This window comes from Trematosphaeria pertusa (assembly GCF_010094035.1).
Source record: "Trematosphaeria pertusa strain CBS 122368 unplaced genomic scaffold BU26scaffold_2, whole genome shotgun sequence".
In the NCBI taxonomy this organism is placed as follows: Eukaryota; Fungi; Ascomycota; class Dothideomycetes; order Pleosporales; family Trematosphaeriaceae; genus Trematosphaeria; species Trematosphaeria pertusa.
Window position 1 is genome coordinate 2,045,021 of NW_022987213.1, and position 11,831 is coordinate 2,056,851.

The window sequence follows — 11,831 nt, forward strand, 5'->3', positions numbered from 1 at the left end:
AATACAGTCTTTCTCTCCCATCCCAAAACCTCATCCCAACAACTTCCCCTCCCCCCAAGCTCCGTCCCCCGGCCACCGACCATGACCTCCCAAGAAACCGCCATCGCCCTCACAAAATCCAACCTCCACGCCATCTTCAGCGAAAAAGACATCACCAAGCGTCTACAAGCCATCTCTTCCCTCTGGGTATCCTTAGACGCGCTCTTCATCGACCCGCTAGGCGTGTTCAAATCGCACCAAGCGATCAGCGACATGGTCGACAAGATCCAGAGCATGGGCGGACCAGAGGATGTATTTACGGAGCTGAGTGAGTGGCCTTGCCTCTTGACGTGGGACGAGTGTTGATGAGAGCGGGTACAGGCGAGGTTGAGTGTCTGGCAAAAGATGACGAGGGGGACCTGTGGGTCACGAGGCTGAAATGGGGTGTCGGGCCACCGGGTGGTGAGCCGAGGATGAAGGGGTGGGATGTGCTTACGATTGTGGGCGGGAAGGTTAAGGCTTGTTATACGTTTCTGGACTCGTGATAACCAACTCGTCTAATCTATCATGTCTAACTACCAGTCAAGGTCATTGCTCGTTACTTCCTCATGCGTTTCGGGTTCTTGCTCCACAGCCACCTCATCGTCCTTCTCCTCCAGCACTTCGATCACCTGCCCCACGCTATCCTTCAGGCCTGATAGCTTAGCACGTTCGCGTATGCGTGTATAGAACACAGGGCAATCCCGACTATCGCATCGAATCTCCTCCCCCCATGCGAAATTCGAGCAACTTCTACACACCATATCGACCTGCTTAGCTCTCTGCTCGCTCTTCCATATCCTGTCCTTGAGTACCAGCAGCGCTCTCGCTGGTCTCTTCAAGCACTGCTCACAAAGTGGCAACATCGCGTAGGCATCGACGTCCACGCCTGGCAACATTGTGGGAAGCGGAGGAAGTTTCGACCGGCAGATCAGGCAGGCTGAACTCTTCATGTAGCTCTCAAGCGTTTTTGTGAGGCTAGCGTTACCGTTCGCGACGAGCGCATTACCGGTGTGCGGCTGATTCTGGACAGGAAGCGTGATATTTCGGATGCGTTGGACCTTGGGCATCTCATCGTACCATTGACGGACATTGGCACCTACCAGGTTGAAGATGCGTTCGAGTGGCGGGATGAGGTTCTTTGATATATAGTACTCAGCGTCCAGCTCTATATGGTCGTTTTGGAGCAGCATCTCGGGGCTGACACAGCGATCGATGAGTCGTGCGCCGGGGGCACCCGTGATGACGACGTAGGGTACGCGTTCACCATACTGAGGCTCCGATCGTGGGTCTGCAAGCATGCGCTTTGTGGCAATGAGAGCACCGGGAGGCGGTGGGCCGCGGTCTGAGTATGTTCCTAGCTTGACTTCCTTTGCGAAGAGAAAATCTTGAATGCTGATGCGGCCGGACATAATCTTTGTGCACTGCTCCTGGAAGTACCGCTTGACTTGGGACAAGTCACTGGTCCGGAACAGGATCTTGAGTGCCTTCTCTTCGATCTTCTGCTCCGCGGGCGTGCCATCCCGTCGCACGGTTTCGATGCCTTTGGCGTCGAACTCCGGCTCTTTCTGTTTGCGGGACTCATACTTGAAGCCTACGTAGCGCTTCTTAGCTAGGAGGACACAGGGATGGTAGACCTTTTCAAATTTGAGCTTGACAGGTCGGGGATTTGCCTTGGTGACAGCCTCGGCGATCTCTTCCCCAATAGCGAAGGCTTGATCGCGAGTACGGCCCTTAAGGTAGACAAAGAGAGAGTCAGTATCGCCGTAGACAACTTCAGCACCCCATTTTTCGACCGAGTGAATCAGGGCAATGGCCTTCTCCAAGGTCTCTCGACCGGTTTGGACAATGCTGTCTGCGATCTCGGAGCATGGCATGCGGCCCGAAAAGGATGCCGATGTGTATCCGTACGTGACGTTCGCTAAAAGCTTGAGCGCCAGCTGCCTGTTGTTTAAGAGCTGCTGCAACGTTTTGTCGTCCTTGTCCATCTTCATCCCACTCTTTACCATAACGCGAGTCTCTAATATCTCACCAAGCATCTTGGCGAGCAGCGACTTGCGCATCTCTGGCTTGACGTACATCATACCGTTAGGAGCAATATTGATGTAATCCTTGACGAGCTCCAGCAACTGAGGCTCCCGCTTGAAGTCCATGAAGCCCATCTTGTTTCGCCCGCGCCACGGCACGATGCGTCCGAGGCATGTGGAATAACAGTAGTTGTACGCGATCATGACGCTCGGATAGAGGGACTGGAAGTCGAGGACGAGGAGAGGACTAGGGTAGAAGTCGCTTTGAGGTTCCATGACCAATGGCAAACACTCCAAAGCGTTCTGCTGGCCGACCTGCTTTCGACTGGGAGACACCAGAATGAAGTTCTCCGGTTTCGCGATACGGAACATAGTCGACTCAACTTTAAATTGCGAGCCTCGCGAGATGACAGAGAAGAAGTCGACCCCAAGTAGTCGTGCCTGCTCACTGGTTCTCGGAACGATCTCGTTCGCTTCCAGTATATCGAGGTTCAACTGTACCCTAGTGATGAAGTAGTCGAGAACTTTCGCTAGGTCGCGCGGCTTGGGGCTGGTATACCATGCTGTGAGATCGGCTTGGGTATAGTGCGGAATGCGTTTATGCAGAAGGTGGAACACTACGTTCTCCATCGTGTACTGGAGAAGGTTCAGCTCTCCACGCATCGCACGCCAGATGTTAATCATATGCCGGCCGGTGACACGAATCGTCGAAGTATGCGTGAATCCCCATCGGTCGGCTTCCTTTCCAAATCTGCCGTGCGACTGCGACTTCATCCTGCTGATCTCGTCGCAAAGGTTGTATTCAAACTTCATCCGCGCGCGCTCGATGAGGTAGCCCCACGAGCTGTTGTGCACCTCGTAGCCTGTTAGAATGTCCGGATCGAAGTAGCGTACAACATCCACAATGCGGTTGATGAGTTCGAGCTCGTCCTCTTCATACTCCACCTCCACGGATGTTTGTTTGATGATGCGCTTGGCAATGCCGTCCTCATCAGATAGGCAGAGGACACCGACGCGTGGCCGATCGCTATTCGCATCTTCTTCTCCTTGGATAGTCCAGACGATACACTGGATCTCGTCTTCGGCGGGATCCGGAACTAGAGATCCTCGCGAGTTTACGTGCACCTCTAGGCTCATGATGCTCATGTATTGGGTTTCATGTTTTACACTGGTCGACGTCTTCTTCTGGGAATACTTGAACCCATGCTTGTTCTTTTGAGTTGGACCATCGATCTGCGAGAGCTCCTTTGGCGGTGGTTTGGGCTGCTGCACCGGCTTGACCTCCTGTTTGGCTTCTTCCATCACTTCTTTATCCAGGTGTACGCGTTCATATTCCTCGACCTCGCGAAAGGAAGGGGGGGCACTGGAAATCTCCCAATGACGCAAGGTACATCTGTGCGATCTCAGTCGACTCTCAGCACCTTCTTTGCCTCTATCCCAGACGACGGGAGGCTGCTCTCCAAAATTTGCCGGTGAAGTACCAGTAGGATCAAATGGAGGTAGATAAGGCAGTGTCGCACTCTGCAACTTGAATTCGCGGCCTGCGTATTCACGTGGCCGGTCTGGAACATCCTTCTCATCGCTGTAATAGGCATCCTGGTAGATGACTGGCGGAAGACCAGCGTGCAGCATAGTCTCTTCGACCAAGTCCACTGAAGGTGGCAGGTATCCATAGTAGAGGGTTCGGCAGTGATGCGTGGAAGACTGTTCTAATTGTTTTGTCAAAGCAATTGCTTCGGCATGTGCTTTAGGGCTGCTGCTGCTTGCGCCGATAGGTGAGGTCTTTTGATGGCTCCAGGGTGTGACTGGAGAGTCATATGAAGCCTTGTGTCCGAGATTCTTCACCGCCGGAGTCTTGGGGGCTTCTTGCGAATTCGAATATCCCGACTGGCTCAAGCGTAACACTGTCTCTGGCGCATTCGGATTCTTGACTACAGGGAAGGAGAGCGTCGATGGGCGTATGGGTCCTTGCGCTTTGATGCTACCTTGCGATAATTGACTTGGACGGGGTGGTTCATTATCAACTTCGCTCTGGGAGGGAGGAGTATGCTTGCTATCCTGGTCATCCACCGTGTCGCGAAATGCAACTTTGCGGATGTTGTCTTGCGTAAGGAGTCTTTGTCGCTTGTTAGACTCCAGGGCATCAGAAGCATGCTGTCGTTTCCTTGAACTGCTCGAATCACCAGATTCGCCACGGTCACCATCCTCGTTGAGGTCAATGGCTTCGTCAATAACCTCTGGGTTATCCACGCCCGAATTCAGGAGTAACGTTTCCGACATGCTTAAGGGATCTAGGGACGGCTCGCCTTGCGCGTCGGATTCATTCTCCGCATCCGCATCGTCAGGGCCTTGAACATCCCCGACGACGACGTCTCCACCGGTTCCATCTTCATCAGCGGCTGGAATGTCTTCCTGGCGGTTCTCCGCGATGATGTCGTTTTCCGCATCCGGTTCGGGAGCCTTACCCTCGTCCAAGGGTTCTTCAGCTGCGAGATTTTCCGGATAAAGGTCTTCAACGCTCTCCACAGCGGTCTTCATATGGGGTTCGCTTTCAGTTCGCTTCACAAACGTGTCAAAGTTGACACCCGGTTTCTTGTCTCTTTCTGTGCGCACGAGCTCTTCTACAAGCTCCCGATACTCTTCTTCGTGTATCCAGCCACCTTTGCCGGTGTTTCTTGGGTCAGCAGACATGGATATCATAACCTCCGGTGGAAATGGGCTGCTTGATGGGCTGGTGAGTCCCATGCGTAGCTTCCGACGCCGCGTCTCATCCCTCCAGAGTCCAGCCATTGAGGGGACAAACTTTTCGTCTGGCCTCAACTCAAAAGATCGCTCCAGAAAGTCATGGTGGATAGGCCGAGAGTGGAGCTCGTGTCTGTTGAGGATATCTTGTACGGAGACGTCGACTTCGAGAGTGCAGTGACTCTGGCGCGGATATTGGTCTACATCCGCGATAAATTGTTCCGGAATGGATGCGTCGTGCCATTTGTGGGTCGTGATATCGATTGCGTCACTATCGGGCACCGGACTCCTGAATTGGACCCTCGCGCAGTCGATATAAGCGCATCCATACAAGTTGTAGTCGCACATCCATTGTAGTAGGTATTGTAGGTGGCTTTCATAGGGCTGGAATACGCGGTTCAAGATAGCTCCTTGGTACAACAGGTCTGCGAACCGTGTCATATGCAATGGATTCAGCAGGTAGACCTTCAGGAAGAATCGATATCCAACGTTGTATCCGTAGAATGGCACGCCCTTGACGAGGCTAATGTGTCCAACATAGAGGGCTTTTCCATCGTACGGGTTCCGGCGATAAGTGGCGGCAAGAGCGTGGTCAATCGACGCGCGGAGGTTGAGAATGTATAGGTTCACTTTGACACATTAGCTGCCATCTCTCTATGCGAATGCCGTTGCATTACCGTCTTCCTTCTCCAGGCGCCCATTGTACTCCAGATACAGATAGGGTAGGGCTCCATGTATGTGAGCGCACACTTTCTGCCCAGTCTCGGTCGCGCCAAACGCGCGGATTACGGGGACGGCGGGCGCATTCTGACGGTGAGACGGCCCTGCACCTCGGCGCAGGATGGGGTCGAGGTCCGTCGGCGTAGCCTGGTAGTGGTCGATGCAGTTCAGGCGAAAGCGGAACGTCTCCATGGGGAGGCAATGCGGTTGAAAAAATTATGCTGCGATAAGGGATGCCGCATGGTGCTGATGGCTGGCGTATAAGCTTCCGATTCGACGAGCGCCTGGTGCCTCCGGCAGTTGAGGAGTGAAAGATGAAAAGACGCGTCCAGAGTCCACAACAATAGGCGGGGTTGACGCGAACACGATGTCACGCTGCCAAGCCGGCAGCTGCAGCCCTACCACGCTACAGTACCTCCGCATTTGCCCCAGCTTCCATCACCAGCCCACGACACCCTCTCGCCATTGCTCGCACCCCGCAACCGCCCCCGAGGCCCATATTCCCCGCCCAATATGCCGCCCGCGCAGCCACGCAAGCCAGACGTCTCCGCCGCGGCCAAGGAGCGCAACGAGTACATCCCGTCCTTCATCTCGAAGAAGCCCTTCTACGCCGTCGACGAGACTGGTGAGGACAACAACGACTACCTCGAGCATCAGCGTCTACAGAAGCAGGAACAAGACTCGAAATGGTACGACCGAGGGAAGAAAATCGGGCCCGCGGCGACCAAGTACCGCAAAGGCGCATGCGAAAACTGCGGAGCAATGACCCACAAGAAGAAGGATTGCCTTAGCCGACCGCGGAAGACAGGCGCGAGGTGGACTGGCCGGAACATTGAGGCAGATGAGGTCGTTCAGGATGTGCAGCTAGGCTGGGATGCGAAGCGCGATCGCTGGAATGGATACGAAGCGTCCGACTACATGCAGGTGATTGAGGAATACAACGAGCTCGAGGCGATACGGAAGAAGGCGAAGGAAGCAAAAAACGAGGATCAAAAGTCTGGGGACGACGAGGACGACGAGGGCGACAAGTATGACGCGGAGACAGATATGGGGAGGAAGCAGGCCACATCCACGCGAAATCTGCGGTTACGAGAAGACACAGCCAAGTATCTGCTCAATCTGGATCTAGACTCCGCCAAATACGACCCGAAGACACGGTCAATGGTGGATAGCGGCGCAACGGCAGACAATGCGGCAGCGTTGGTTGCCGAAGAGGGCTTCGTCAGGAAGTCGGGCGATGCAGCAGAGTTCGAAAGGGCACAGCGGTACGCCTGGGAGACACAAGAGCGTGGAGACAAGAACAAAATACATCTTCAGGCGAACCCCACGTCCGGCGAGTACATGCGGAAGAAGGAGCTCCAGGAAGCTGAGGAGAAGAAGGAAGCACAGCGGAAAGCTCTTCTTCAGAAATATGGGGGTCAGGACAAGTTCCACGACGAGACGCTCAAGAAGACTGCGGTCATAGAGTCAGAGAAGTACGTCGAGTACGACGAACGGGGCCGTATCAAGGGAGCACCCAAGGTCAAAGCGAAGTCAAAATACCCAGAAGATGTTCTCATCAACAATCACACGTCCGTCTGGGGCAGCTGGTGGTCGAAGTTCAAGTGGGGCTATGCATGCTGTCACTCAACAGTCAAGAACTCTTATTGCACGGGCGAGGCTGGGAAGGAAGCGTTTGAGGCAGCAGATAGGATGCGGACCGAGGCGGACTTTGAAGAGGTCCCCAAAGCTGTTGCCTGGAAAGAGGAAGAGGCGCTGGAAGAGCACGTGCCCAATGCCGGCGACAGCGATCAGAAGGTCAGACGGGACGTCAATCGCAAGAGAACCTTGGAAGAGATGACGAGCGGTATCACGGAAGAGGAAATGGAGGAGTACAGGAAGAAGCGCACCATGGCCCAGGATCCCATGGCGAAGTACCTCAGCAAGGAGGCTGTATAGTCGTGCGACCCCGTGTGCGTTCTCTTCTCCTTTCCGTCTTTGCTTTTCATCATGGGTGCATAATTGAGCCTTCTAAGCATTGCGTGGCATCGGCAGGGCGCCGCCGCTCCAGGATGGAAGTTGATATAGCATGTAAAATGACATAGAGTTCCTGATGATCGGATGCGTTGTCCTGCGTGATGGGTGCGTGGATTGGACGCCTTGGCGTAGCCTTATCCTGCAGTTCTCTCCCTCCATGTCGGGTGCCAACTCAGCGGAGGCGATTGCGCATGCAGCTGCGCGTATGCGCTGGAACTGAGGCGGATGCGAAAGCAGAAGGGAGTGCAGATGGTGCTGAGTGGCGCGGAGCTTCGTCACTGCCAAGAGCGTCCGACAGCACGGAGCACCCGTTAAACGTCTACCTGGGGAAGCTCTCGACGACCAACACATCCCTCCAGCTCCTGCCCCCTGCCCACCACCGCAGCCCGCCCTCTTCTGACCCGTCGCGCCTTGCTCCATTTCCTGGCCCGCGCCTCCTTCATTGTCTATATTTTGATCGCGACTGCCCGCCGCGAGTGCCGGCAACGCAGCCGTCAAGATGTCTCTCTATGGCTCGACCTCGAGCCGGAACGTCGACATGGGCAAGTACGAGTAACCCGCCCCACGATGATTTCGCAAGCTCACCAGAATCCCCTCAGGCAGGAGTCGGACCTTGCCATCAACATCCGCAAGGCGACGAGCATCGACGAGACCGCTCCGAAGCGTACGCGCCGCCCCGAAATCATGCAGACGAAGCTCACTCTGCGCAGGGAAGCACGTCCGGGCCGCAATCGTGTACACATGGGACCACAAGAACTCCGGCTCCTTTTGGCAGGGCATGAAAGTGTACGTTTCCCGCGCACACCCGTCGAGCAAGCTCTAGCCCGCATTACCCTGCTTGCCGAGCTACAGCTATCCAGGGGAGCGGGCCGAGGTGCTAACTGAAGCCGCAGGCAGCCAATTCTTGCCGACGAGATCCAGACATTCAAGGCCCTCATCACCATCCACAAAGTCCTCCAAGAAGGCCACCCTGTGGTGCTGAAGGAGGCACAGGCCCATGTCGGCTGGATAGAGAGCTTAGGCCGAGGCGTTGCGGGCGGCGAGGGCCTGCGGGGCTACGGACGGCTCATTACGGAGTACATATACTACCTCCAGGCCAAGCTCGCTTTCCACCGCCAGCACCCCGAGTTCAATGGTAGGTGCACCTATACGGCACTGCAGCTGCAAGCTGACAACGAGCCAGGAACCTTCGAGTATGAGGAATACATCAGCTTGAAGTCCATCAACGATCCCAATGAAGGATACGAGACCATCTCCGACCTCATGACCCTGCAGGATCAGATAGACCAGTTCCAGAAGCTCATATTCTCCCATTTCCGAAGCGGCGCCAACAACGAGTGCCGGATATCCGCACTAGTACCGCTGGTGCAGGAGAGCTATGGCATCTACAAGTTCATCACAAGCATGCTCCGGGCCATGCACACGAGTAGGTCATTTCACGGGCTTACCTTGACTTTTTGCTAATCGGGGGCAGCGCTTGGCGATGACGAAGCCCTTTCTCCCCTCCGCGGCCGCTACGACGCGCAACACTACCGCTTGGTCAAGTTCTACTATGAATGCTCCAACCTGAGGTATCTGACGAGCCTGATTACCGTCCCGAAACTGCCACAAGATCCGCCGAACCTTCTCTCGGAAGACGAGACGGCACCCGCCTTGCCCGCGCGCCCGAAAGCGGACGAACCACCGCCGGCCCCTCGGGCACCATCCGTAGATCCCGAACCCATCAACGAGTTTTGGAAGAATGACCAGAGGAGGCAGCAAGAGGAATATGAGGCGGAACAGCGACGGCTGCAAGAACAATGGGAGGCAGCCCAGCGCCAACAGCAAGAAGCTGCCCTTCGCGCGCAGAGGGATTTTGAAGAGCAGCAGCGGCTCCAGGCAGAACAGGCACGTCTGGCGCAGGAACAACTAATGCGCGAGCAGTATCAGCAGCAGACCCAGGGCCGTCTGGCAGAACTCGAGCGAGAGAACCTGAACGCACGTGCTCAGTATGAGCGCGACCAGTTAATGTTGCAGCAGTACGACCAGAGGATGAAGGCCCTGGAGGGAGAAATACACCAGATGAGCGCCAATTTCCAGCAGCAGATGGGCTCTCGAGACGACCAGATCCGAGCTCTCCAGGAGCAACTCAACACATGGAGATCCAAGTACGAATCGCTCGCGAAGCTCTACTCCCAGCTGAGGCATGAGCACCTTCAGCTTCTGCAGAAGTTCAAGAATGTGCAGCTCAAGGCCAACTCGGCTCAGGAAGCCATAGATGCGCGCGACAAGCTTTCGAGAGAACTCAAGACGAAGAATCTCGAGTTGGCCGACATGATCCGCGAGCGTGACCGAGCCCTGCTGGAAAAAGACCGCAGCACCGGTGGCCATCGGGAAGAGCTCGAAAAGCTAAAGCGCGAGCTTCGCTTTGCTTTGGACAGGGCTGAGAACGCCGAACGGGGCAAAGGCTCGGAGCTCTCCGCTATGCTGTCTAGGCATAACCGAGAAATCGCAGACCTCGAAGAAGCACTACGAAACAAGACCCGTGCACTGGATGATATGCAGATGAAGTACCGCGAAGGCGATTCGGACTTGGAGCGTCAGCTACGCGAGAAGGAAGAGGAGCTAGAGATTTTCCGAGCAGGAATGGACCAGACTTTGCTTGAACTGAACGAGCTGAAGCTGAATCAGAATGCGAACGACAACGTGCTCGATGGGCACCTCGATTCTCTCATCCAGGACAGCCTCCACAAGATCAACGACATCATCGATTCTGTGCTCCAGAGCGGCGTGCAGCGTGTGGACGATGCACTGTACGAACTGGATTCTTCCATGCACGCTGGTAACCAGAATGCTTCCGGCGCATTTGTACTCTCACAGATCGAGAAGGCCTCGACATGCGCTATGGACTTTGCAACGGCGTTCAACGGATTCATTGCCGACGGGCCTAATGCTACACATGCCGAAGTGATTAAGACGGTCAACGCGTTTGCTGGCGCTATTGCGGATGTGCTCAGCGACACCAAGGGACTTACACGATTCGCTTCAGACGAGAACAAGTCGGATGCTCTGATCAACGCTGCTCGTATCTCTGCTACCGCGACAGTGAAGTTCTTCCGTAACGTCCAATCAGTGCGGATGTACGACCTCGATGTCGACGGCAAGTTCAACGTTGTCGTAAACAACAACGCCGAGGTGCTTCGCAACCTACAAAGCTTGTCCAAGCTGGCAGACGCCTTCGCGCCAAAGAGCAAGATCACCAATGCTTCAGGAGATCTTGGTGACTTGGTCGACAACGAGCTGACCAAGGCTGCCAATGCCATCGAGGCTGCTGCCGACCGTCTCGCGAAGCTCAAGAACAAGCCTCGCGATCAGTTCTCGACGTACGAACTCAAGATCCACGACTCCATCTTGGAGGCCGCTATTGCGGTCACGAACGCTATTGCCCAGCTTATCAAAGCCGCCACAGTTTCTCAGCAAGAAATTGTGCGTGAGGGTCGCGGGAGCATGACGCGGACGCAGTTCTACAAGAAGCACAACCGCTGGACCGAAGGTCTCATCAGCGCCGCCAAGGCCGTCGCCTCGTCAACTAACACGCTCATCGAGACTGCCGATGGCGTCATCTCCGGCCGCAACTCACCTGAGCAGCTCATCGTTGCATCCAACGACGTTGCAGCCTCGACCGCCCAGCTTGTCGCTGCAAGCAGAGTCAAGGCTAGCTTCATGAGCAAGACGCAGGACCGGTTGGAGAGTGCGTCCAAGGCGGTTACGAGTGCATGCCGCGCGCTTGTTCGTCAGGTGCAGGATATCATTGCACAGAAGAACAAGAATGAGAATGAGACGGTAGATTACACCAAGTTGAGCGATCACGAGTTCAAGGTCAGGCAGATGGAGCAGCAGGTACGTTCAATCACTCCCTATTCTAATCCAAGCATGAGGCTAATGGTGAACAGGTCGAGATTCTACAGCTCGAGAACTCGCTTGCCCAGGCCAGGACGAGACTGGGCGAGATGAGGAAGCTGTCGTACCTTGAGGAATAGACGCCAAGCCCGTCATTAACGCCCACCCGTTGCTGCTCAAACGCGTCGCGGATGGTTACAGATGGTAGTGTCGCTAAAAGTCCTCGTCAGGAGGACGCTGCGGAGATTGTATTGTGCTTCGGGTTACAGCGATTCATGGATGGAATGGAAAGGAATGGGTTGGATGGGCCTTTGAAAGCCCTCGCGCGCATCAAATACCACCTTTGTCTTGTTTACCTTGGAACTTATTCATGTGGCTTGAGGTAGAAAGAATGCACATGTGGACTCTGGAACACTGACCAACGACGAA

At 55.1% G+C, this 11,831-nt stretch overlaps 3 protein-coding genes across 3 annotated transcripts; 2 read left to right on the forward strand and 1 right to left on the reverse strand.

The window, feature by feature from the left end:
* Positions 1-81: 81 nt before the first annotated feature.
* BU26DRAFT_559382 (uncharacterized protein) lies at positions 82-524 on the forward strand (the record flags this gene model as incomplete). The annotated part of the gene is made up of 2 exons (XM_033832696.1): positions 82-307; positions 361-524. 2 exons carry the CDS (start codon positions 82-84, stop codon positions 522-524), a joined length of 390 nt encoding a protein of 129 aa, XP_033689722.1.
* BU26DRAFT_144096 (DNA polymeras-like protein zeta catalytic subunit) lies at positions 450-5,807 on the reverse strand. Its single transcript, XM_033819867.1, has 2 exons — positions 5,465-5,807; positions 450-5,416 (listed from the first exon to the last, which is right to left on the reverse strand). The coding sequence occupies exons 1-2, from the start codon at positions 5,697-5,699 to the stop codon at positions 555-557; spliced, it is 5,097 nt and encodes a 1,698-aa protein (XP_033689723.1). The 5' UTR covers positions 5,700-5,807; the 3' UTR covers positions 450-554.
* A 141-nt stretch (positions 5,808-5,948) lies between these two features.
* Positions 5,949-11,822, forward strand: BU26DRAFT_475123 (ANTH-domain-containing protein). Its single transcript, XM_033825521.1, has 10 exons — positions 5,949-7,439; positions 7,594-7,621; positions 7,669-7,833; positions 8,015-8,069; positions 8,123-8,187; positions 8,234-8,309; positions 8,417-8,658; positions 8,707-8,949; positions 8,998-11,402; positions 11,456-11,822. The coding sequence occupies exons 1-10, from the start codon at positions 6,021-6,023 to the stop codon at positions 11,540-11,542; spliced, it is 4,785 nt and encodes a 1,594-aa protein (XP_033689724.1). The 5' UTR covers positions 5,949-6,020; the 3' UTR covers positions 11,543-11,822.
* Positions 11,823-11,831: the final 9 nt, after the last annotated feature.